This window comes from Cygnus olor, chromosome 5, assembly GCF_009769625.2.
Source record: "Cygnus olor isolate bCygOlo1 chromosome 5, bCygOlo1.pri.v2, whole genome shotgun sequence".
Taxonomy (NCBI): domain Eukaryota; kingdom Metazoa; phylum Chordata; class Aves; order Anseriformes; family Anatidae; genus Cygnus; species Cygnus olor.
Genome location: NC_049173.1, coordinates 34668615 through 34695357, shown reverse-complemented (window position 1 = coordinate 34695357; position 26743 = coordinate 34668615). Strand labels below are relative to the sequence as shown.

Sequence of the window (26743 nt, the reverse complement as noted above, 5' to 3'; positions counted from 1 at the left end):
ATGCACACTGCCAGCAATTCAAATGCAGGGACATTTTTTTTTAATCTTTGTTCTACGTGTGGATTTTGTTTGTGAGGACTAGCTGTGGTATTACTGATACAACTGTTGTAGCATGTACATGCCACATGGAATACTAAAAGTAGTAGTAGTGAGGAAAATGATGATGTTGACCAGCTTTTTATTATAGTGATGTTTCTGCTACAAACTGTAAAGGAGAGACCAAGCAGTAAGAGATCCCATGATGTGGCACAGAAATGCAACAGGATTGACAGGCACACAGTGAGTCAAGATCATAAGACCCAGGGTAGGACAGAGTATGTTTGCGTTATAAAACAGGCATGGGGGTGTGTGTTTGGAATTTTTTTAATCATTCTGATCACTATGTCATTTTATGTTATATACTAATGGAAAAGTATGCTGCTCTTTTAAGACTGAAACGGCCAATACCTCATGCACAATTTGTGCTCTCGTAGAAATGGATTACAGCTATTCCCATGCAAAGGAATTTATTACCTGGTGATACTGAATCTTACATTTCTTTTCACTAAATGGTGCTATGCTCCTCTCCCTTTTGGAGGAGTCTTAGGCAGGGAGACCAGGCATGTGCCTGAGCCGTACTTCCTTTTGGAGGTATCAGTTCTATTATCGGTGAAGAAGATGCGACAGCATGGTTTCACGCTTTAGGCTTCATCCCTGAGCAGGAAAGCTGGATGTAACAGTACCTCACTTGCTCTTCTATTCCTGTACTTACATCTCCCACCACAAATCATCTTTAGTCCCTGTTTTCTCAAACAGCAGTCGGTCAGCGAAGATGCTTGGAGAACTCAGTACTTCTTTTTTGTTCGGTGTTGATAGTTTAGCTTCTCAGTCAGTGGTCATGAGTGTTGTACTAGAACAAATGCAGCTGTGCCTCTTCTGGAAGCGACGAGGCAAAGATTTCCTTGTGAAGGGTTTGTTGGCTAAATTAATTCAGCTGGAATGGCATTTCAGTCTTTTAACAGGAATAAAACATCATTTTGCACATGCCATCGTGTTAGAGAGGAAAAATTTAGGACCTCCAGAAAGAGTTACTCACAGGAGGTACTTTGCTGTTCTCATCTGGTTTCTTCAGGCTATGCAGGTCAATTTTTGTCTTTACAGTCTCCCCCGCTTTAAGGTTATTAGGAGAAGACCAAACAACCCCCATACCCTCAAGCGCCATTTCGGTGTGGCCCCAGCTGCGCACCGCTGGTGCGGCTCCCCTCAGCGGCTGCGCGTGCGGCTGCCATGGCGGGGCCGGGCCGGGGCGGGCCGCGGCGGGCGGGAGGAGCCCCGGCACGGAAGCGGCGGCGGCGGAGGCTGCCGGGAAGGGCGGGGAGCTGCGGGCCGCCGGCCGTGGCGGCGGCGGACCTACCTCTGGGGACGCGTCGGAGAAGGGGGAACCCCGTACGGCCCCCACCAGCTCCCGGTCGGCGGGCGCTGCGGCAGCCGGGCCCAGCCGAGCCGTCGCCGCCGCCATGCACGACGCGTTCGAGCATGTGCCGATCCTGGAGAAGCTGCCGCTGCAGATCGACTGCCTGGCGGCCTGGGGTGAGCCTCCCCCGACTTCCCGGGCCAAAACCCCACCAGCCCTCCTTCCTTGGGGCCGCGGCGGTGGGGCGTCTGCCGTCGGCAGGCTCGGGTTGCGGGAAGCGCGGCCGCTTCGGCTCTGAAGAAAAGCCGTAGTCTATATTTCGCCTGATTTTTATCTCGTAAAGGCGTTGAAAGCTTGATTTTAGAGCCCGTTTGTGTGCGTTAGTGTTCTGTAAATGTAGGGATTGTGGTGTGGGGCCTGTCGGGTGAGGTGTTTGTTAGTCAGGTGATGGCACCGACCGGTCTGCGCGCAGTGCTGAGGCTTCTCCAAGCGCTTGAGCAGTTTCCAGCAGATGTGCCACGGTGGGACAAAACTGGAAATAAAAACCCCCACACGTTGTGGAATCGTCATCCTTTCATCTGTCTGAGGAACACTGTAACGTTAATAAAGCTGCCATGTTGGAGCATGAGTTGTTTGGAGTTATGTAGTAGAGGAGACGCGGAGATCATTTATTTTTTGCGTTGAGGTTTTAAACTTTATCTCTTTGAAAGCACTTATTTTGCCAAAGTAGAAAGGAACCAAAACCCACAGGCCCGTGACAGCATGGTTGCACAAAAAGGTTTAATTTTGGCTTTAAAACCCTTCCCTCAACTAATGGAAGGGAGGGCTTGCAGGAAACAAAACTTAATTAAAATACAAGTATCTTTGGTAGTGAGGAGATACTAGCTGTAGAAAGAAATATTTGTATGTACTTTTTTCCTACATGATCTTAAGCAAGGAGGAAAATTTTCAGTCAGATTTTGAGACCTGGTAAAGATATTATGCCTTTTGCATGCTGTAAATGCTGTAAATTCCAAGTCTGAAACTGCCAGAGTTTGTATCTAAATGGGTTCGGTTCTCTTTTGTAAATCTTAACGTGACTGTTGGTTGTCCAAGCAATTCAAATGCATTTTAAGCAAAGCCACTACAGTTGCTTCAGGCATAGCTGACTATTTCAGAAAGTTGTTATAAAAAATTTAATTCTTAAAAAAAAAAAAAAAAGACAGAAATCTTTGTTTGTCTTCCTGACAATTTTTCTCCGTTATGTAGCAGTGTTCCACTCTGGGACTATGTCTGAAGAATAGATTATTTCCTCTCTTGATTGTACAAAAGATGCAATTGCTTTTATTTTCACAGTCATATGAATAAGCAGGATGTGATGTCTTGGCTGCAGCCTCTGTTTTACTGTTTGATTTTTGTCCATCATCTCCTGAGAATGTAAGCTGCTATCTATCTATCACTAGCACCAGCGAGATGGTGGGAGACTTGTGTGCAGTCACCACATGAAGTCCTCTTTGGCTTTTGAACCACGTTTCCAGGTGCTTTGATAAACACTGCTTAGCCAACAAAGTCTTTGCTGGTACTGATTAGACTCTTTTCTTTCTACTCTTTTTAGAAGAGTGGCTCCTTGTTGGTACCAAACAAGGGCATCTTCTTCTTTACAGGATCAAGAAAGACCTGGGTAAGTTGATTTTAAGTATGTCACGAAAAGTTTATTATTTTAATTTTATTTCATGCACTTCAGATGTTGCTGTAATGTTACCACAAATACGTTCAATTGCTGATTTTTCCTACCTAGAGTTTAAAGAATATTTGCATGGGATCTTTGATAGAAGTGTACATACCATTTATAAGGTGTTTGAGAAGGATAGCTGGTACTATTATCCTGTTGCCTGTGTTAAAGAATACTTCGTATAACGTCTCTGGACCTTCTCTTTGCAGGAAGTTAGTGTAGTTTCTGTGAATACAGTACTCATTGTGCATGAACATGCAGAGAAGCAGACAGTGTGCTAGTAGTCAGAAGTCTAATGCTTGTTATCTGTTAATAAAAGACTGGATTAGTAAACGAATGAAAGAGCAGCTTTATTCAGTGGGCCCATCAGCATCATGGGATGGGAGAGAAGGAGCCCTCCTAACTATTTCTGTTGTATATTTACTCTTCTTTCTCTCTCTTAGACAGTTATAAGTGTTCATAGTCTATTCTGGAGATGCAACAAAAAGCACTGTTCTATCTGAAATTTAATTAAAATTGATTTTCACTGGATGGATTTGTATTTTGCAATATCTGCTATTATTTAGAAACTCGTGTTATTGAACACAGTAATGTAGTCTAGTGTGGGACAGCAGAGGAAGAAAACAAACATCTCCTTCGAAGTTCATCAGCTCTTGGAAAGATATTCATTTGTAGCTACTTGGATTCTTGAGACTGAGTTCAGATTGTTTTTTCGGAAACTTGTAGGCCATCTATTCCAATCAGAACGTGCTAGTCTTGAGTTGCTAGTGTCTTATCTCACGTGGTAAATTTCTCCCCCTTTTTTGCATCAGTGCCAGGAGAGGTTTTATCATCAGAAAGTGTCTGTAAGTCTTTATCCATAAAACTCCTTTTAAACCCTTGTGGTGTAATGTTTATTCCTTGTCTACTTTGCAGTGATGTGTTCCCTAGCATTTTAAGTTTCTGATACTTGATTGGTGTGGATACATTCTTTTATGGGTATCTTTGTATCTATGGGTTTCCAAAAAAAAATAATAAAATAAATTTTGTAACCTAAAATCCCAGCAAGGCAAAAACATAACTGTTGATGAGGTTCTCAGGCAAGCACAGGTAGCATAATTTAAATTTTCACCTGATTGTGTAGAAGACCTTCTGATGCATTTAGCTGTTAAGTTAAAGATAGCCCAGATATTTAGAAGAGTTATTCTTCACGTGGCCAAGTTTACTTTCATAATTCTTTGTGATCTATTCAGTGTGAGATTTTATTCAGTCGTAAATTTAAGGGCAACTTCAGTTTACATACTATCTTAAATCTTTTTGGTAGGTTGCAATAGATTTGAAGTGACACTAGAGAAATCCAACAAGAACTTCTCAAAAAAGATTCAGCAGGTAGGAAATAACATTTTCTTGGAAAAGTTTTCCAGTGTTTTCAGTCAAGAAATAAAATCTCAAATGTATGACTTGAATCTGTGCGAAGCTTAAAAAAAAATCCTGAAAATGTAGATTCTTCTAGGGGCAGCACAGCCTGGTGTTTTTGCCCACTGTCTTCCCATAATAGCAATATGCTTGGTTTGTTTGTTAGAACAGAAATATTAGGATGTAGGGGTTTATTTCTCGCTTTTATGGAAATGCTGTTGTTTGCAGTAAATCTTCATCTACTCTGACTGAGAATATTTATAAAATTTATTTTAATATACCAACAGACTGCAATACTTAATTTGACTCTTGAATGAAATGTGGCAATGTGATTATAATTCCTGTTACTGGAATTTAGAACTGAAGTATCTGATTATCTACTGCCAGTCTTACCTCTATTTGATTATTATTTTTTTTTTTGGAAGAACTTGGCTCATTGATTACATTGATACTCAGGAGAGGATTTATATCAAAAAAGATTATGCAGCCTCTTGCCGCAATGCTTGTGCACGTGTTCGGAGGTACACCTGTACTAGTAATGTACTATGTACTACAACGTTTTCTATTAGCTTAGGTTGGAAGCTCTATGTGCTACTTGAAAAATTGTGTGTAAGTGAAAGGGGCTGCAGTAATCTAGGAGGAAGGTTGTGCATAGATAGCTGCCTTGCTGTTTTAATTATTTTGAGAGTACACAAGATGTATTTTCTTAATCTATAATCAGGCTTTGTTCAGAGGTTTAGTGTATGAATGGAACCACTAATTAGAATTTTTTCTTTCAGATTCATGTTGTTTCTCAGTTTAAAATTCTGGTCAGTCTGTTAGGTAAGTAAAGAAAAGGTTGTAATATTTAGTGAGCTCTTGTTGTTGCAACATATGGCCAAACAATTGCACTCCTTCTGCACGTGCATAGTACTCCAGTTGTTGGAAAGTCATTGTCTGGTATTCAGGCTTTTTCACCTTGCAGAGGAAGCATTATGCAGCTTAGAATGAGAAGCAGCTTTGCTTGTTGCAAGCCAGCTTGGAGAACAAAGTATTAACAACAACTTTTGTGGTTAAAAATGAAAAAAAATATACACTACATTGTGTGTGTGTGTATATATATAAAAATTGTATATATTGGCATATATGTACACATAGATATGATAGGTGCTAAAACTTGTGTTGTCCAAACTTGTTTCTGTATGAAAATTACCTGAGATGTATTGCACCAAATTCAGTTTATTATATAGTGATCTTTTACTCTCCTTTGGAAGATCTAAATTTGCTTGTCTTTGGCTTCTGTTTATCCTTATGATCTTCCTATGTCTTTTTTTGCTTATGTTGCTACTCCCTTCTTTATGGTCTCCAAGTCCCGGCTCTTCTGACTCCAGCATGCGTAGATTTCTGCTGCCTGCGTCCTCGTGCGTACAAAAACTTGACCACAGCATCCTCCATTTGCAACTACTCACTTCCTACTAATTTCAGGAGCCAGTTCAAAATGGTCTTTGTTCATACAATCTCCCATCATGAACTTGCTCTAGTCTGGTCTGTTTGCTGTCTCCCACTCTCGCTTCCTCTGCTTGCTTAGCACCTGTTCTCAGTTCCTTTGTGTAATTTTAGCAGAGTTGGTGTTAGTCTTCTCTTCTGCATGTCTTTCTGGCTTGTCTTTCTGTGCCTCAGCACTTTTCAGTTTTTGGGAAAACGTTGCTTTTCCTTTCTTGGAGCTCTTAATTTCTCTCACAAGTTCTTCTTTTTATGTAAACATAAACTGTGATAATTTGTTTGAATAAGCAATGAGCTCAATGTGTGTTAAATATTGAAAAATAATTGGAATTTTGTTTAAAACAGAAAATAACATTTATGTCCATGACCTGTTGACATTTCAACAAATCACTACAGTTTCCAAGGCAAAAGGTGCATCTCTCTTCACTTGTGATCTTCAGGTAAGAGGATGAACACAGGGGCACAGATGTCCTTACCGCTTTGTAATAAGGGTACCTTTTTATGTTGCTGTATAGATTTCGTTCATTAATTTTGTGTAACTTACAAGCTCCTTGGTGCTTCTTAAAATAAATATGTAACAGATGTTGAAGCTTTCCTTAAGGCAATGAATGGAGGCCCCATAACCTTCCTCCTGTGTTCTGTTATGTATCTTCCTATGTCTGTTGTGCTTGTAGCCTTGAACCTCCTAATAGAAAACTTGAAGGCATTTTTATCCTGTGGTAAGTTTGAAGGTGCCCTTTTTTCGAAGGGTCCTCTTGAATATAAAACCCATTCCCATCCCTTAAATTGTTGTTGAACTAGGTCACAGTGGTCCCTACAGCAAGGATCTCCATCACTATATTTATTGCATTTTTGTTGGTTAAGCTGCATTGGCCCAAGGACTCCCAGGGCAGTTATGGTAGATTCAGGCCATAAAATGGTTTGATGAGGTACAGCTATTCTCTGTTAATGTGTTATTGTTAATTGAGTGACTTATTTTTATCTAACTGACTTTCTCAGCCTACTTGTATTATTGAGAAATCTTGCTTATAATCAGAAGATGTGGGTTAGTGCTCTTCATCAGTACTTTTATCTCTTTGCACCATGGGAAGCCTAGTATTAAGTATTTTCTAGTAAGTACTTAGAGCTTCCTAGGTGTTAAAACTAGTGATGTCTTTTGAAGCACATTTAAATCTGGTCATTCCGAAGTGCCTTACTGTTTGTGTGTATAGGCACTTAACTTTGCTAGTGTTTCTTGTCAGGAAACTTCTGTCAGGGTGGAATATAAAAGATAGCTATTAATGTTTTTATCAGTGTAACACATTCTTTGCATTGTTCCATTTCCTCCCCTTTGCTATACTGCACGGAGTTCAAGCTGTTTATCCTGGTCTTCAGGGCTGGGCTGATAGCTTTCGACCTATCTTCTGTTTGCATGTGCCTGTCTTCCATGCTCTTTTTATTTTTTTTATTCTTGTATTTCCTTGGTGTCACAGTTCCTGCCATCTAACCAAAGTTCATTCTCAGATACCCTGCTTGCCTTCTCTCTGTGTTTCCAAGTTTAGGGAATCCCTTTCTGGGGTGGATGAACAAAGCCACTTGTCAGCTGACGGCCTTGCTGCCACTGAGGATTCATTGGGATTTATGTTATCTTCTGTGCCTTCTAGTATTAAAGAGTTTAGGTCTCTATTTTCACAGCATTCAGATACAGGGGAAGAGGTGCTGAGAATGTGTGTGGCAGTGAGGAAGAAGCTACAACTTTATTTTTGGAAGGACAGAGAGTTCCATGAACTACAGGTGAGTTGGACTGTTTCTATAGTCTAGCATGCTTCAGCAGGGACTCTACTACTTTTTGTGGAATCCCTATTAGAGGCACTACTGACTTCTAGAGCATTGAGTCCTGTTGGTTTTGCAGTGATTTAACAAAACAGCAGCATGTAGAAGTACAAATACAGGATTTAAGTCACAGTTGATGGCATTAATGCAGTTTCATGAAGTAAGTCAAAGGCTGTGTTCTATAGTGTGCTTGTAAGTTAGTGAAATGCATTAGCAAGCAGCCTTTATAAATATATACCTGTCAATACCACTATGGAAGTGGGTCCTAAGTCAGAAGGTAGTTGCTGACAACAAGCGCAGAGAACTGCACTTCTGAATACCACAGTGATAATTCTTTAAATATTTCTACTGCTTATTCAGCTATGCTGCTTTTCTAGCATTTACAGAGCTGACTTGCAGCATGCTTTTTTTCTGTGTGAATTTGGCCTGTTAGTTGAATACTGTTATTCCTTGACCAGCAGAAGTCTGGTGTACGTGTGCTGGAGAACACGATGTCAACAACAGTACTGTCTGTTACACTCTGTCACTTGATTTTCTCTTGTAACTACCATTTTGACTTGTTTTCCCCAGGGGGACTTCAGTGTACCTGATGTACCCAAGTCTATGGCCTGGTGTGAAAACTCTATCTGCGTAGGTTTCAAGAGGGACTATTATCTGATACGGGTAAGAATGGGTTTTAGAATATGATATTTAAGGAGATTTGAATAGCAGTAGGCACTATGTAGGGTGCTCCTACGCTCAAGAATTTAGCTGGTAGACTATATGAAAAATAGTGTTTGGTGTTCCTGTTTTATGTGATTTTGGAAAGGTAAATCTAAATATGTCCTCTTTAAACTGAGGTTTTGTCAGGAAGTGATATTTGCTTTATCACTGTTGGATGTAGTGTTTGAAGCTCTTGCAGAAAAAAAGACATCAGAAAAGATGTTTTGGTTGGGCAGCAGTCTTTGTAAGCATTTTATCTAGTGTTTTAAGAAAGGACTTAACTCTAAAATGACTGAAAGACAAATAATTTCTTGTCTGGGACAAAGAGCAACTTACCTTTTTTTTTTTGATTCTCTTGCTGAACTGTGGCAGCTTCTGTTTGAAAGTGTCTAAATTTACTGTTGTTAATTTAGTGTTATAGTCTCCACTTAAGCTTCATATGATAGCTATAGTCGATTCACTTTTTTGCCTTTAAAATTGGCTTCTGCTTATATTACAGGAAAATGAGATGAGGATGAGGTGTACCATATGTACAGTGGCAACTCTGTTTTTTAGTTGATGGGAAAACGGTGCGGTAATTTTACAGTCATTTAAAGCTGTTACTGCTATTGGAAGTGGTGCATTTCTGTATCCCTCTTGTAGATTTTGATTCCTGCTGTTTTAGTGGTACAAATGTTTGTGCAGCTGCTCAAGGAACCAGAGTAGAGAATTGCTGTCCAAGTGTCCACTTTGGGTTGGATCTGGTACTTGTCCAGCCCATCACTGAATAGCTTCATTTCACCAAATATGCATTAAAAATAGTCGTGCTTTTATGGAATTGTTTTCTGCTGGCTAGCTGGTGATTTTTATAAGAGTGCTTGACTTGTAATGCAAGGGAAGCAACAGGAACATGTAGCTGGAGTTGAGGGAGTAAGATTCTCCATTTTGGCAGCAGTGAGTTGTTAGATCAACTTATGAAACACCTCTGATTTTTTGTTTGTTTCTTTTAGTTTTGTGTGTGTGTGTGGCGGTGTGGTTGAGTTCAGTTCCCTGGACAGTGTGTGGCCACAAGAATGAGAAGCTAGGGCAGGGAAAAAGGCTGGGGAGTTTACTTTACTTTTAGTTTGTTTCTTATGTGGCAGTGTTTACTCATGCTAGAAATCAAACAATGTTAAAGTTTTGGCCCAAATTAAATCTTGCAGTTACTCCAAGAGGTGTTTGGACCCTCTTAGTGATGTTTAGTGATGCTAGACATTTTATCTGCCTTTATAATCTCTGTGCTCAGCTACTGCCATAGTAATAGGGATATGTCACCTCAGACACAAGAGCAGTAATTCTTTATTTCTAAATGATGTACAAGCAAGAGAAGTGTTGATATGCAGAAAATACTGTTGCTAGCATTTAAAATCGCAATTGTCCTGTTAGTGTTTAATCTGGGTTCTGAATCTTTCTACTAGGTATGGATTTTTTTTACTTTCAGATACTTACTTTTCTGCATGTTTGAAATAGTTATTTTTAACAACGTATTTTCTGTTTTCTTTATTATCCTAGGTGGATGGAAAAGGATCCATCAAAGAACTGTTTCCAACAGGGAAGCAGTTGGAACCACTGGTTGCCCCTGTAGCAGATGGAAAAGTTGCAGTTGGCCAAGATGATCTAACTGTTGTGCTCAATGAAGAAGGGATCTGTACCCAGAAATGTGCCTTGAATTGGACAGATATTCCTATAGCCATGGGTGAGAATTAACAGTAAATTTTTTTATTTGTCTCTTTACTGCTTTGGAAGCGATAAAATTGTTGCGTTCCTGGTGTTTAGAAACTGGCTGGGTTTGGAGTGTGACAGCTTGTTTCTAAAGTATTTCAAATTGTACTTTCCAGCTGTGGAGAGTTCCATTTCTTTATTTTTGTTTCTTCCCCTTCTTTGCTTCTAGTCTGCTTGCCTGATTCCTTCTTGAAAAACAGGCATTATTGCCTATTCCTGTACGGGGACAAGATTTGAAATGGAAGGCAATGTGTTAAAGCATTGTAGTTTTTGTGGGTACCTGAGTGCCACAGAAATTCTGTATCTTGAAAGATGAACAAAAAGCCTTGTTAGCAACTTGCTGTCAGCCTTGGGCATTGACTTCTGTTGTTAATAAGTAAAAAAGGCATGCATTTCAAGAAGAGGAAAAAAAAAAAAAAAGGAAGCCTTGCTTTGTTTCAAGAGAGAACAATTAACTTATGTTTTCACCTGTTTTGCAAATAGAGCACCAGCCTCCCTACATCATTGCTGTTCTGCCAAGGTATGTGGAGATCCGCACATTTGAACCCCGACTGCTTGTACAGAGTATTGAGCTACAGAGACCACGCTTCATCACCTCTGGAGGGTACTAAGTAGAGCGTGATTGCTTTTGTTGAGCTGTCTGTATGTATGGTAGCATGCTGAAAAACTGGGATAGGAGCTCTTCTGACTCCCCTGGCTTGAGTAGCAGCATTGAAGCAGTCTGTTGTTGTTTATGAACAGAAAGATGGGTGCTGTACTTTAAGGAGCTTATGGTAGAGTTGGGCATCTTTGTGAATATCTGATTACCGGAGATATTTCTGCTCCGTTCTGCTCTGCAATATTGCTTAAGTTGCCTTTGTATCTGATTGATACGTGCATGTATTAACCAGGATTGTTTGTATGAGTGTTGCTCCTTTCTCAGTGCTGGAACTTGGTAACTGACCTTTTGACTTCTTTGCAGGACAAATATTATATACGTGGCAAGTAATCACTTTGTTTGGCGACTCATCCCAGTGTCCATAGCCACACAGATCCAGCAACTTCTTCAGGATAAACAATTTGAATTGGCTTTGCAGTTGGCAGTAAGTACTCAAAATTCCTTGGGTTTGAAGTGAAATGACTGGGAATTATTGTAATAGTTATCTGTGTTACTCCTGAAACAGTAAATTCTTAGAGATGCCAAAGCGGTATGTTTAATTACATTGCTCTTACGGTTGTAGGTTTTTCTGGTTTCCAAAAACTTCCCTAGAGCTACACTAAAATGAATTAATTGCATTTTGTATTGCTAACTGGAAAAAAAATTGAAAAGGTAAATGAATGGTGACGGACTTGCTATGATATAGCAAGTATTTAGATAACCAGAAATAGCTTTCAAACCTTTCAGGTTATCTCAGAGACACAATAAATGTAGCACATGAGAATCAGTATCAGAGGTGTTCACTTTGGAAGGTTATCCTTCTCTGAATACGGCAGGCTTCTAGATTTCATAATCTCTCCAAAAGATAATACTTCTGTTATTTATCTAGAGCTTTTCTTATCGTTTGTGATGCCCCAAAGTTTTTAATGTTTATCAATCTGTGTGTAGGAAATGAAAGATGATTCAGATAGTGAGAAGAGACAACAAATACACCACATCAAGAACCTCTTTGCCTTCAACCTCTTCTGTCAGAAGCGCTTTGATGAATCCATGCAAGTTTTCGCCAAACTTGGTACAGGTAAATGCTTGGGTTGGCCTTAAGATTACTTTGGTTAGGAGAGATGAAATGAAGCTCGAAGATCATTGTGTGTTTCAGTTCTGTTTTAAAATAGTGTCGTCTTGTGCAAACCAGTCTCATTTTGAATGGAAAGTAGCCTATGCAGCTGTTTTGCCTCTTATACTGGATATAGTATTTGACTTAAAGTAACTGAAGTTAATTAACGTAAAACATGAATGTGCCCTTTGTGCAGGGTGTAGTTGTTTGGTAACCTTTTCTGCAATGTATATGGTATGTACAGACCCTTAAAGCTTAGGGTTTCAACAGCTGTCAAAAGTCGTCTTGTATTTTGGAAAGGAAAATGAGGAACTTCTGTAGATCTGCTACACCTTGTTCTCTGACCATGACGAGGACCCTCAGCCCTGTTTCCTGTTTAATGGACTAAGCTACCAAAGCCAGGAAACTTTTCTGTTATTTTGGAAGTCAAAATAGCCTCTGCTATTCCTCTGGTTTGTACTGATTGGAAGACCACCTGAAGATTGGACTGTACCATAGAATAGTGCTTAAGACTGATATTCTTTGTTGACAGCACATCCCTTGTGCATTTAAATCTAGAACTTTTACGTTCCTTGGTGATATTTAACATCATACTTAGTTTTGAAAACTACAGTGGAAGAGAAGGACTTAGAACTTGAAATACTTGGAGCATAAATTAGAGGACAGTAATTCTGAATTTGTTTAAACTCCACGAAAATGGATGCTCATTAGTGCAGACAGTGCTATTCAGTTCATGTTTCGAAAGCCCAGTAAATCTTTTCTTAAAACATTGCTTGTTCCTAGAAATCCTGTCCTACTGTCAGAGTTGTTAGTGCTGGGATTCTGCAAGAAGAGCAGTAAAAGGATTATAATGGATTGTCTTCAGTGTGTGCCAAGAGCACAGGTTGAAACTTGTTCTTCTTGGACTTTAAAACAGTCTTTCTCATGCTGCTTTTGCCTTTTTAGCTTATTTTTTATAATAAACAAGTTGTATTACCTGAAACCTTGTGGACTGCAAGTTGACAACAAACAACTCTGTTGGAAAGCTAACTGTACTCAAAGGCCAAGTTATGTTTAAGAGTTGGCAAAAATAGTATGTTATGAATGATTACTAATACTAGTTATTTTTTGCTTAGATCCCACTCATGTGATGGGTCTGTATCCTGACCTCCTGCCCACAGATTACAGGAAACAGCTACAGTATCCCAACCCCCTGCCAGGGCTCTCTGGGGCAGAGTTGGAGAAGGCACATTTAGCTCTGATAGACTACCTAACTCAAGTGAGTGCTCCTATATCTGTTCTTAGAGCAGGGTTGTTCAGGTGTAGTGTATTTGCTTGGGTAGCTTTGTGCAGGAAGCAGTTTGCCTACTCCAGCTCTGTCAGGCTAGCCTTAATAGGCTATCTTCATGGCTGGAAATTCTATGGCAGCAGGCCCTGAAAAAGTGGGGAAATTGGAAGATGTGAGACATTACACAGATATGTGAGAGACGTGACTTTTGTGAGGTCTGGGTAAAACTTACTCATGGGCTAGATCCAAATGTGAGTCTAGTATTTTATTTTCAGTAGCCTTTCAAAAAGGACTTGGGCTCTTCATCTTTTTTCTTTTTTTATGACTATTTTATGGAGGGCACTCTGTCCAGGAGATGGGTCAAAATCATGAATTAAAAAGTGGAACAGGAGGTAGTGGGTACAATAGCTTCCTGTCATTTTCTTGCAACTGGACTCTGAACTGTTCTGTTGCTATTCTTACGAGACAAAGTAAGCTTGTATTTTAAGGAGCATATTTTTTGCATATAGTGATTCAAATTGTAGATTGTCCTCCAAATGTTTTAAATGCCTACTGATTTCTCTAAAATGTCTCTGTTCAAGTTAACTGTTTCCTTCTGATGATTTTCTCGAGACTTCAGACATCTTACGAAAGTATAAATTTGCAAAACAAATGTACACACCTAAATGATGTGGGAAACGTGTTGAATAGTTAGAAATAATAAAAATTCTTTAGGAACCGATTGATAAAATAAGTTATTAAATTGATATAATTTATTTTTACTTGGTGGGATATGTTTGTTGGGGTGGAATGGAGAAATTCATTGCCTTTCCATGTTAAAATTTCATTTTACGTCCTCCAGAAAAGAAGTCAACTGGTAAAGAAGCTAAATGATTCTGACCATCAATCCAGTACTTCGCCCCTTATGGAAGGAACACCAACAATCAAATCCAAAAAGAAGCTGCTACAAATCATTGATACCACACTATTGAAGTGTTACCTCCATGTGAGTTTTTGACTGGCTTAAAGGTCATCCCTATAAAATGCATTGGTATTTTAGAAGGAAAATTTGAGGAGGAGGAGAAAGAGGTACTTTCAAAATTCTCCCACAACCATCTCGCTTTGGTCTAAAAATGGTCTGGGAGTCTTTGGTCTTAGCTAGTTTCCTCATTGGTCAGGAGGCAGTTTTGTGAAACAAAGCAGCTGCGTCTGTTTTGGGTGGCTGCCTCTGTCAAAAGAACATCGCCTTGTCAACGTGTTTTGAGAAATGCTTATTGTGTTGTCTTTACTGTTAAATGCAGAAGGGTGTGATCTTTGTGAACAATGTTTTCCGAAGTAGACTTGTATTCTAGAAAGGGAATAGCTCCGATGTATTGGTTTTTCTGCTATTCTAACAAATTACGGAATAGAAATTTTTAAGGAAGATGAGGCTTGACGTAAGAAGTTAAGCTGTCACTTCTTATGCTATTTCTCTGTTTCAATTCACTTTGTGTACTATGAGCTTAGGAGGAGCATGTTAGAAGTATATTTGAATGCTCCCTTTTTGCTTGCAGACAAATGTAGCACTTGTGGCACCATTGCTACGTCTGGAGAACAATCACTGCCATATTGAGGAGAGTGAGCATGTACTAAAGAAGGCACACAAATACAGTGAGCTGATAATACTGTATGAGAAGAAAGGTCTGCATGAGAAAGGTAGGTATGATGTTGGGTTGGGGAGAGGAGAGAAGGGATAGGAGCATGTACTCCTAGTCCTGAGTCTTTATTGCCAGCCCACTGAAGATAATTTTCCTGAAGAGAACTTGTTTCTGGGTCTGTCTTGTGATGAAATCTGTCTTACTGAATCTGATGAAATCCATTACCTGTCTGACCTGCATTTTTACAACAAAGCTTTTTTGTTCTCAGGTAGCCTAATGTGAAACATATATATTTTTTTTGGTTCAATTTGGAATGATACTCATGGTTGCAAAGGAATTAATCTCTTTGTTTTTCTGAAAGCATTACAGGTACTGGTGGATCAGTCAAAGAAAGCCAACTCACCTTTGAAGGGTCATGAGAGGACAGTGCAATATCTGCAGCATTTGGGTAAATGACGGAGAGCATTGTTTCTGTGAAGATGTTAACTATTCATGGGCTTTGGTTATTTTACTGTTCAGCAACTTGATAGGTACTATCAAGCTAACGGACACCCCTGTCATCTAGTCTGTTTTCTTACATAATGCAAACTTTAAAGATTAATTTCAGGTGTGTCCTGTTTAAACTTAAGTATCTTAATGGAAAACATTCCTTATTTCTGATTTAAAAAAAAAAAAAATTACAAAAATTCATTGGTGGAGAATATGCCACAGTATTTTGTCTTTTATTCCAGTGTTGATTTGCTGTTACTGACTAAGTCTGACTTCTGGATTAGGTTTTTCAGCTGAAAGTCTAATTGCTAGCTGCTGTTTTTTTTTCTTAGATGAAGAATCCTTTATGAAGTTTTTGTTTTCTGTACATAGAGAAATCTAGGTTATGACCTAACAGTTTGAGTTGCTGTTCACAGCGTCATAGTAACAATTTGCTTGGTTGACTATTTATTGTGAACTTCCAAGGCCGTTTTTGGTTTTGCTGATGATGAGAATAGTCCTCTCCCATCCAATGATAGTACTTATTTCTAATGTATCACAGTACTAGTAAAGCAGACACAACCATCCAGAGTGGTTTATGAGGGATTTATTTTCTAGTCTTAAATTATTGGCGAAATTTGATATATATATATATTTTTATTATTATTACTTTCAAGAGCTCTTGCTGGCTCTCGTTAGCAACATGTTTTTTCAAAGGTAACATTATTTACCTTGATATTGAGACCTTTCCTACTTATGCCATGTCTCTTACGTTACACTTCTTTTTCACTGGTGTAATTTGCTAACGCCACTCATCTCTTAGAGAATGAGGTGCATATGTGACATTCAGATTATAGCCTTACAAAACAAACTTCTATTTTTTTTAAAGGATTGTCATTTGGATAAATTCATCTTGATGGACCTATGTCAGCTGTTCATTTACTACTTATTATGAAAATATTTGACCCTTTGCTATAAAGACATTAGACTGAAAGTCTGGAAACTGAAGGAAATTACACAAATTAAAAGTGTAGTGTTTTTCTCCCCTAATAAAAACAAATGGCTGATGTTCTTAAGGGAAAATGTTTGGGAAGAGATTCAGACAACAGAGCTAGGTTTTGGTCTGACTTCTATAAATTCTGTGGTGCTTAGAATTTGACAGTGTCATTACTTGTTCCTGTTTGAAATCATGTTTGCGAAGTAATGAAATTGCCTTTAACCTGGAATGTGATTTCCTTGATTATAGAGGAGAAAACAAAAAAGGGTTTTTCTGTAAATGAAGATTTGCTAGCTCTGAAAGCATCTGCTTGTGTTGTGAGTAGGTAGATCTTCAGGAATTTAATACTGAGCACTGCTAATTCTTGTGTTCCAGGCACAGAGAACTTGCACTTAGTATTTTCTTACTCTGTCTGGGTGCTAAGAGATTTTCCTGAAGATGGACTGAAGGTAAGTTTGGCTTAAACAGGTACCTTGTCATTGAGATTCTTAGTACAGCGTATGATTTAAGAATCCATGTGTTAACATTAAATCCAGCTTAGTGTATAAATGGTATTGTCTGTGCTCAGTAGTGTGGTAAGCTTATCAGTAGATAGAGCAGGACAGCTTTTCAGTTTTTCTTCTGTTTCTTCCATTCTTCGAATACCTTACCTTGTAATAAGCAGCTAAGAACCCTTATATTTGATACAACATTTAATGTTTTTTAAGTATCACGCTTTTTGTAAAAGAACCTAAATTAATATTTAAATGTCAAATGTTAATTTGCCTTTCTAACTTTTCTTTGACTTCCTGTATTTAGGAGGTGCTGGGTGCTGTAAAAGATAAGTGTTAGCTAAGGCAGAAGTGGGGTTGTTTGTTAACCCTTTCAGATGTGACACAGCTTCTAGGTGCCTAAATAAGCTGCTCAGTTTTTTTTTTTTTGGAATACTTCTGCTTACTCTTTGGGCCTATGTGGTGATATGCTGGGCTTCAGTGTCTCAGAGAAAATACACTGTAACGTTTAAGAAAAAAATATATATTCTGTGAATAAATTTCTATTTTACAGATATTTACAGAAGACCTCCCTGAAGTGGAAGCTTTGCCACGAGATAAAGTGCTCAGTTTCTTGATAGAAAACTTTAAAAGTTTGGCTATTCCTTATCTGGTAAGAACTCAGTTTTAGTGCATTACGTTCAGTATGCATTACAGGTAAGTCTTTAGTTCTCAAGGTGTTGGAGCATGATGCTGTCTTGGAGAATTTTAGCTTTGCCATAAGTTGTACAGAGAAAAATAATTAAGAGCAAGCAGGATATGACTTAAAATATGAAATCTTAAAGTTGAGCTTGGTAAAGGCAAGCTTGGAATTGTTGCTTGCTTTTAATAAATTACTTTCCAGAGGAAGTATCTTTAACCGAACCTAAACATGTATTTACAGGAACACATCATTCATGTCTGGGAAGAAATTGGTGCAGACTTTCACAACTGTCTGATCCAGTTGTACTGTGAGAAAGTGCAGGGCTTAATGAAAGAATATCTCAACTCTTTACCTGCAGGTATGTTTAGCCTTTTCTGGTGGGAAGACCAGGGGATGGGACGGTGCAGGGAAGCCTTCACAGTGTATTGCTCTAAGCCTGCACTATTAATATCCAGGGGAAGATATGCTAAATGCTATGAAGGAACTGGAACAACGGAAGTTGTGGGTTTATAAGGGAGTGTGGTTTCTTGCCTCCCTAGAAATCTTAAGGAACCTAGTTACACTTTGTTCATGATTAGGTGAAATGTCAGCTACTGCTTGCTTTATTCCGCATGTTAAGGGCAGGGGGAGGGCACTGAATAATCATGTATTGTCTAATCAGCCACTGGTTAACATGTTTTAGGGAGCTGAATTAGTTTCTCAGGTGTACTTGATTCTTATTCCATATAATAGGTTCATCAGAATGTAGGTCCTCATAATTTTGTTTCTATCTTCTTTTGTGTACTAGTGTGGTGAAATAGTTGTAATACATTAGCTGATATTTCTTTATTTCATACAGATAAAACTCCAGTGCCTGCTGGGGAGGAAGGAGGAGACTTGGGGGATTACCGGAAAAAACTACTTCTTTTTTTGGAGAAGTCTAGCTGTTATGAACCTAGTCGACTAATTAGTGACTTTCCCTTTGATGGTGAGTTCAGTTTCCATAGACTAACTATATCATTTTTCTTGTATTTTACAGCAAAACTTCCTCAGTTATTATAGAATTATGGTAACTGGAAACAGAAGATGGCTAGGTCTGTTGTAAACCACTAGTGTGTATGTTTGCTGTGGTTTTGCTGGCAGAATTGGGTTTCTGGTCTCTGCAGGTTTCCTTTACGTGATGGCCTAAGACCTTGTGGCATCTCCTATCACTTACATATTTAGCCTGAATTTTAGGTGACCTTGAGTAGCTCAACAGATCTGAAGTTTATTGTATCCTACGATTACTTAAGCATTCATAAAATGTTACTGTTTCTAGTGTATAGTATACTTAGTCTCAGTGTAAGGTGAGTCTATGCTTAGACTACACTTTATGCTTCCTTCTGTTAATCTGGTCAGTAATGGAAGTAATGGACCTTTTGCTGTCATTTTTCTGTGCAGCTATTGACTAGACTTTCATGATATCTCACTAGGTCTTCTAGAAGAACGTGCTCTGCTCTTGGGTCGTATGGGGAAGCACGAGCAAGCTCTGTTTATTTATGTTCATATTTTGAAGGACACCAACATGGCTGAAGAGTAAGGATTTCCTTTTTTTTTTTAAGGGTTAGTTTGCTCACTGTGCTGCAAATAGGTTGTATAGCGAAATGTTGCTGTATGTGGAGTGAGTGTTGTAAGCCTTCAGGATCTTCTGTGTTTCAATGTTTTCCTGAGTTTCATGCTCTTCGGGTATCTGTTGATTACAAATAATGACATCATCCCCTTGAGGATTACCTTTCTGTCACTGTACTTTTAGTCTAGAGCAATATGACTGTCATTAATGAGTTGTTTGTTTCCACCTTGTCAGATGCATCTTTCCACTGGTCTTTAGTTTGTGAACTTGTGTATGTCGCTTTGCTTCCCTTCTCTTGTGATTGAGATTGACTATCCCAGATGCAAAGTTAAGTACCTTCAGTTTGACACAGCCCTCCAGTAAAGGTGCATCTTTTTGATGGATCCATTGTGTCAGGGAACTGTCTAAGTGAATCTAAAGTATTTAACTGAAAATAAAACTAACCAGCACTGACAGATGTGTTTGAAAAGCAGGGGCTGTTCAGCATAGCTTCTTTTGAAGTTAGTTTCATGAAATGGCTGTTACAGGACATTCAGCTGTGGTATGTAGTGGTACGCTAATGGACACCTTTTCCTTGTGATTCAGATGCAATCACATTGTCTGTCCCCCCTCCTATTTTTTTCAGTGTCATTAAATTTAGTTTCTGTATGAAAGCTTTGTAAGTTCATTGGAAGTGTGAAACTTGCACAAAACCTCTGTTTTCTCAGCATTGTCACATAAGGCAAACAGTGTTGCATGACCTGATCCAATTGATCAGAATTGGATGTATGGTCATCTCATGTGGATGGCCTCAGCAATCAAGCATTTAAATGTTAATTTCTCTGGAATGATCCTCTGGGTTCCAAAACTGTCCCTACATTTTATGTAATTCTTCTCTATTCTAGCTACTGCCATAAACATTATGACAGAAACAAAGATGGCAACAAAGATGTAAGTAGCTTTATCTTTACAGTATTCCCTTTTCTGTGAGGATGTGTTAGTCTGTTCATGCCATGTTAGGGAGTTTAAAGTTTTTGCTCTGTGTAGACTTCGGAGTTTTTTTAGGTGAACAGGAAACTATGTATAAGCTTTTGGAAGTTAGGATTTACTAGCTTTCACTGATTTTTATTTTCTGTTGTGAATGTTACCATATCATTTGAATTGAGCATATATTCTGTAGAAAATTTCTTTTGGAATTCAGAGGAAAACCTACTGTGTTCCTATTCCAGTTACATTTACACACAAGTTAAAAATCTATGACATGGCTTTCTGAAGATGTGTGTTATGTAAGATAAATGAGGGAGGTGTGTTTAAAAAATACTACTTTTACAGAAAAACTTGAGCATAGAATGTAAGTCTTAAAAGGCTTTGAACATCTTTGGTACTTCTTTTTTTGTAGTTTTAAGATAAAAGCTGTTTAAATGACCATTTTAGAGTTTTGAATGGAGTAGGTACAACTTCACGAGTACTGTCTCTGGGTTCTACTAGTATTGTCAGTTGTGGATGAGTGCAATGGTTTCACAAGCTTTCCTTTTGTGTGAAACAGGTCTATCTATCTCTTCTCCGGATGTATCTCTCCCCGCCTAGTGTTCATTGCTTAGGGCCAATCAAGATGGAAGTGCTGGAGCCTCAAGCCAATCTGCAGGCTGCTCTGCAGGTGTTGGAGCTGCATCACAGCAAACTGGATACCACCAAGGTAACAAGGACTCAGTGTCTGTACTGTTGTTAGAAGATACTGGAGTAGGCATGTGAACAGACTATACACTGTCAAAGCTAAGTGTGTCAAGTTCTGTTCTATTTTGTTCTCTATTCCTTTAAAATTTTTCCTAACTAAGGTTATTTTGCTTTAGGCAATAAACCTTCTACCAGCAAATACACAGATTAGTGAGATTCGAATCTTCCTAGAGAAAGTCCTTGAAGAAAATGCGCAAAAGAAGAGATTCAATCAAGTACTGAAGAATCTTCTCCATGCTGAATTTCTGAGGGTAAGTACCCACCATCCGTCATTTATTGGAATGGTGTTTCAAAACTGATGTTCAATATTTAAACTAACTATTCCTTATATGGGGTGTGAGTCCTCTAGATGGTGCTGTAGCTCTACAGAACTGCTTCTTGTGTACAGTACAACTTGCTAATAAAGATATAGCCACTGAAAATCAAATGTTATGACAGTTTTCAGTTTCACCAGGCTAGAAAGGAACTGCAGCATGGCATTGCTTTTTGATAAAGTTTTTTTTATCATCCTATAGGTCCAGGAGGAGCGAATTTTGCATCAGCAAGTGAAGTGCATAATTACAGAGGAGAAGGTGTGCACTGTATGTAAAAAGAAGATAGGCAACAGGTAAGAGAGCATGTACCTTAGAGTTTGGGAAACAGAATTGAATACAAATCTGTATACTTAAAGTAAGAATGTTGCAAAACTCAATGTGCATTATATATAGAGAGAACAGCAGTATGAGGGAGAAATTTGATGAATGTTCAAATTAAAAAAATATATCACTCGATGGCTGGGAAAACATCTAAGTTCAGTCAGTGAAGTTTATTGCAAGAGTTTTAATCCTGCTTTCAATAAAGCAGAATAAAATGCCTTGAGAAATTTTTAAGACATCTTACTTTGCAATTCTAGAAGGCAAAAAGTCACTTGTCATACTGAATTTGGAATGTTCTGTGAGAACACTGCCTACTACCTGCTTTTTAGCTAGAATTGAGGATGATGTAAATAATCTCAAATGAAGATGTATGTGGAATCGCTCTTTATATGGCTTTGTGGTTCCCTAGCTGATTTACTTCTTGTAGTCTAATAATGATCTTAGGATATGTAAAAGTAGAACTAATTCACTTAATACCTGTATGCCAATAACTATTCTTCTGCTATACCCTATTCTGTAATTATGGGTTGGTATAGAAGATAAATTTTATTTGCATTTTTTTTTCAGTTTGAAACTCCATTGGAATGCCACATGATCAGTTTATTCATTCTTGTTGATTTGAACCATTCTGATATATCAGTAGCATTCACAATGATAGGGAATGATCCTTTTTCCAAAACATATTAATGAATGTAGGTCTGAATATACTTACTGTTGTGCATATTCAAGTTTGTCACTAATGTGTAGCTTGTAGTATCAGAATTAAAATTTGCGTATGCTGTATTGGTTTGTCTAGAATTTTTCTAATGCTGTAAATTTCAGTAAGGCTTTGAAGGGTGTGTTTGGGAAAACTGTTCGTATTTACATTGATTTTTGTGTTCTGTTTCTTTACAGTGCATTTGCCCGATACCCTAATGCAATAGTTGTGCATTATTTCTGCTCCAAAGAAGTCAACACATTGGACACCTGACCTTGTCATGGTCAATAATACCAACACTCATGAAATTCAGAAGTGACGGCTTAAGAAGTTGATACTTCTGAGATTTTTGAGGCTTGTTTCTAGGTTCTCTTACACTGGGTAGAAGTAATTTGTATCTATGGACTGACTGTACCTATCTGGCTGTATTGATTTACTAGAAATTGACTTTAACCATGTCATTATAGTGCTGGCAACTACATTGGACCTCTCAGATGAAGAATAGAAACTGATCAGCAGTGAGCTTTGTAATGCACTCCAACCTTGTGAGTTATCAGACAGTTGTAGGGTGTTCACAAGTCAAGCTTTACTATAAAGCTTACCTCCTTACAGTAACAACATTGTGATTTGGTCTTGTATGTAAATAGTTCTTCAAAAAAATAAAATTCCTTTGAAGTCTTTGCAGCTGTATCAGCATTGCATGGAGATCACCAGGTGTTCAGCATAGAGAAGGCTTCTGTGCCTATTTCTCAACCTAGACAGTAATTTTATTTTTCATCCCAGTAATGGGAATACTTAAATGCTGGCCAAAGGAATGTTTTTATTGATATTCAGTGTTATCACCTGACCTTCTGACAAACAGAATTTCCACAACGGGTTGTCAGGCAAATAGTAGATACCACTGGTGAGCTGCTTTTTTTTTTTTTTTTTTTTAAACAAACAAACAAACACAAACTTTAGTTTGAGAGCTGTAAATTTAATTAACTTTTGTGCTGTTTGCACTGCACTGCATGGTCACTTGTAGCATCTCTGGAAGTTCAGAGACTGTTCTGAGTTCACATCTGCACTCATACCAAAAAGCAAAGAACACCCTGTAAAACAACTTTTCAAGGGATTGAACTACAGATACTGCTTGAGCTTCTAGACTACGCTTGCAATTTGTGTATATAAAGTTCTTCAGTCCCTGGTTCACTTGCCAGCACTGAAGTAAAATCTAGACTATTTCAACATCTCTCTGTTTTAAATGCATTAGAACAACTGTGTTCTGCACAGGCTGGTACTGTTCTTAAGTTACACTTGGGCCAGAAGTCTTAACTACAAAAACTGGATTGTACCATACTCCTTGTAGGCTGTAATATTTTTGTCTAACTTCTTTTTCCGAAATCTTTAATCTCTAGCAAGTTGGTACTAGGGATATTAAAATGTTTCGTGCAGAAGTAATCTGAGCATCATTACTGAAAAGGCAGCAGTAGCAAGTAACCCAACTGAGTTGATCTTTGACTCTAAACATTCTGGTCTAGCAATACCTATAAATATGTAATGATTAAATAATATGGCGCATGACATAACTGTCAGATACCACCTCTTAATGATCAAGTAATAAAGCCTGTCTGCCTAAGGTGTAACTCGATCTCAGCTAACTTCATAGGTTTAGTTAAGCCATTGTTACATGGGTGTGTTTTTAGGAACAAATCTGCTGTAGGCTGGCAAGAGTCCTAATTGACTTTCATTTATCACTGTTAATAATTTCCCTTGATAACTGTTCTTCTGTTTTTCCATGTGTTTATATTTATTGTTTATATGCTGTGCATTCCTTTGGATTTCTTGGTCCAGTGTTTTGCTACTTCTGTATTTGGATATCTTGGGCAGTATTGCTACTGATGTCTTTCTGTAGAAGCTGAGAAGAGGGGATGGGTGGTGTTGGTGTTTTTAACCTTGTATTTCTTCTATTTGAAGAAGAGAGCCTAAAAATGCTTATATTCAATTTGCACATTCTGTATAGATCTTTATATACTAGTTCAGGTACAGAGGGAGGATGTTTTGGGAGAGTTGTGTTTACAGATCATTGAGAATGACAGAAGGGTATTTATCAAGGCCCTGTATTCTTTGTATACAGATATAACAATATTGCTCTGATTTTTACCCATCTTAGGTTTAGTGCTGTTAGTATGATTTTTATTTATGTGTTATCTGCTACCAGGAGAGCTGTATTCACATATGAGGAACTTCATTGTGCTCTTACTTTCACGGTTAAGGTTGTGCCTCTGTTCACCTCTCTTGCATACCTTTTACAGGGATGTGGTTTGTGCCGTAATATTTTTGTTGGTTCTTGCAATGTGGTTTGGATTTACTTAACCATACAGCAGGTTTGTCTAAAGCAATAGATTGTAATAAATGTTGTGAACCAGTGTGTTTCAGTCATTGTGAGGTTAAGTTTTCTGGGCTGCTCTAGATTGTTTTTTGTATGTTAGTCCTCGCTTTCTCCTGGAAGTCAGGCTCAATGGAGGGGCTCCCAGTATCACTCCTGCTTTAATAATGTGTAATCCAAATGAGGCCATGTCATATGACAGCTGTTACCACTTCACAACTTTGGTTTTTAGATCTACAAGTTTATAAATTGCTTGTGAATGTTCTCAAAATCCTACTAAAACCACTTCTGTATTCTTTGAATAATGTTTTTGAAAGTCTTATACCATTAAATACATACTTATTAGAGAATACTAAAATTATTGATGTTTTTTTTGAGTGGTGTTATGCTGTTTCAGGGGGAAGGTGATTGAACTCCGTGTGACCAAATCAGGAAATGTTTAGGTTCACAGATTTGCAGTTGCTTGAATTGTAGGTCATAGGCGAGCCTAGTGTTGGAAATGGAATACAGATGTTCAGTTTTCCCATCGTATAGGAAGGAGATACAGTCTCTGAGGAAGAGTCGTCGTCTTCATGACAGTTGAAGGCATTGGTATGCTGTTACTTCCGTAGAAAACCACCCCATGGAGAACAAAAAAAAAAAAATAAAATAAATTGATACTGTCCTTTGGAATCTTCATCTTTTCTGACTTTGCAGCTCTCCTTTCAGTGCTGTTAATGGGAGCAAAAAGGGGTTGCTTGCCTTACTTATGCACATTTTATGCACTATATAATCTGTTTAGCAATGGTGTTAATTGTTCATACTTGCTGACAGAAAATTAACTGAATGAAATGTAGATAGACATCTACCTTTACCACTGTGGGGATACTAATCCTAGCAGAAATAAAATTACCAGATGTGAGGCCATCTTTCTCTTCTCATGTTTTGAAGCCGTTTTCTTTGCTTGTTTTCTTAGTTGGATAGGAAGCGACAGAAGCGAGCAACTCTACTTTTGATATTAAGTTGGCTGTCAACAGTATCTCCAGATAGATAAAGCTGTACACAAACATTGTGCATGATATGTGACTATAAAACTGTTCTTATGTATCTGTTTAAAGAGCTTTCAGTTTTTCTTGAGAGAGAAATTCTATAAACATACAATCTTTGTACTGAGATCTCATTGGAAGAGTGCAGAGAACTTCAGGAAAAGGCAGGTAAGACTGATTTAAGTAAAATTGGGCACTCGCAAGATAAAATGGATGTTTTTAATACTGCTTGTAATAAACTGTTAGAATGTGTGATTTTTCCATGTTAGCTTACTGTATGAGGCAGCCTCAATTTTCCTGTAATTTACATTCATGAGCTATATTAGTTAAATCATGCTTATGGTTCTGTAATTTTTCTATTATAAATATAACTGAATAGGGTCCTCCTTCACTTTTAAGTGCAATGGTATGGAGAAATGCAAAGAAATTGCTTTTTCAGCTGTGTTTACCATACCATTTAATGCAACATGGGAGTTTAAAGCAACTGCTGGCTGTTTTGCAATGGTACTGTATTCATTTTCAGCCTGTGCGTTGACTGTAAGTCTGTGAATTCACTGACTAGTACTGACTTGTTTGTGCTACAAATACCAGCACTGATGCTTTATTAATTTTCATAAATTCTAAGCTAGTGAATGACACTAATGACAGGAAATGATTAATTAATGGGACCTTACTGAGAATGTGTCACGTTATCACGTTTGTCTGTGCTGGTGACATGCTACATTACTGGCTTTCATATGTTTGCTACCACTTTCTAACTGTTGAAACAGTGCAATTTTTTGTTTGGTTTTTCAGTTTGTACTCTTTAGTAAAAACCTGCAGGTGAGACAGCTGTCAGCAGCTGTTAACAAACATCACTTCGAGCAAACAATTGCCTTTGCTACTATGATATTTCTTAAAGCACATAGAACCATGGCCTTATCTATTGTACAACTTTTCAAGAACCTTTGGTGGAAGAATGAAGACAATGCTACATGGAAAGGGGGAGTATAAATGATGGATTTGTGCAAACAGCTCACATAGTGCAAGGTTAGATATGGTGCTGTATTTTTTTTTTTTGTTCTCTGAGTCCTAATGCAGGACAAGCCATAGTGTCTCAGTTCAGGCCTCCCAGAAACTTCTGTGAACAGCTGCAGGCAACAAGAAATACAGCTTTTCCTCTGGCTTGCAAGATGTGAATTCATTTCTATTTTAAAATGTTCTTTTATGG

General features: G+C 38.3%; 1 protein-coding gene across 2 annotated transcripts; it reads left to right on the top strand.

The window, feature by feature from the left end:
* Positions 1-1323: 1323 nt before the first annotated feature.
* VPS39 (VPS39 subunit of HOPS complex) lies at positions 1324-24861 on the top strand. Of its 2 annotated transcripts, XM_040557333.1 has the most exons (26): positions 1324-1569; positions 2988-3053; positions 4408-4472; positions 5279-5321; positions 5849-5899; positions 6327-6421; positions 7656-7754; positions 8364-8456; positions 10026-10209; positions 10719-10839; positions 11197-11317; positions 11821-11950; positions 13102-13244; positions 14095-14238; positions 14786-14927; positions 15231-15317; positions 16710-16783; positions 17379-17477; positions 17748-17865; positions 18346-18474; positions 18959-19061; positions 19980-20025; positions 20621-20770; positions 20925-21059; positions 21324-21415; positions 22338-24861. In XM_040557333.1, the coding sequence occupies exons 1-26, from the start codon at positions 1497-1499 to the stop codon at positions 22411-22413; spliced, it is 2679 nt and encodes an 892-aa protein (XP_040413267.1). In that variant the 5' UTR covers positions 1324-1496; the 3' UTR covers positions 22414-24861. The 2 variants fall into 2 exon arrangements, with proteins under 2 accessions (XP_040413267.1, XP_040413268.1); XM_040557334.1 differs by lacking the exon at positions 5849-5899.
* The last annotated feature ends 1882 nt before the right edge of the window (positions 24862-26743 follow it).

Bases quoted from the DNA above. Each gene is read 5' to 3' on its own strand.
- VPS39 (XM_040557333.1), top strand. From the start codon at position 1,497: ATGCACGACGCGTTCGAGCATGTGCCGATCCTGGAGAAGCTGCCGCTG. The intron at 1,570-2,987 runs GTGAGCCTCCCC...TACTCTTTTTAG, and splicing joins CGACTGCCTGGCGGCCTGGG to AAGAGTGGCTCCTTGTTGGT. The intron at 20,026-20,620 runs GTAAGTAGCTTT...TGTGTGAAACAG, and splicing joins ACAAAGATGGCAACAAAGAT to GTCTATCTATCTCTTCTCCG.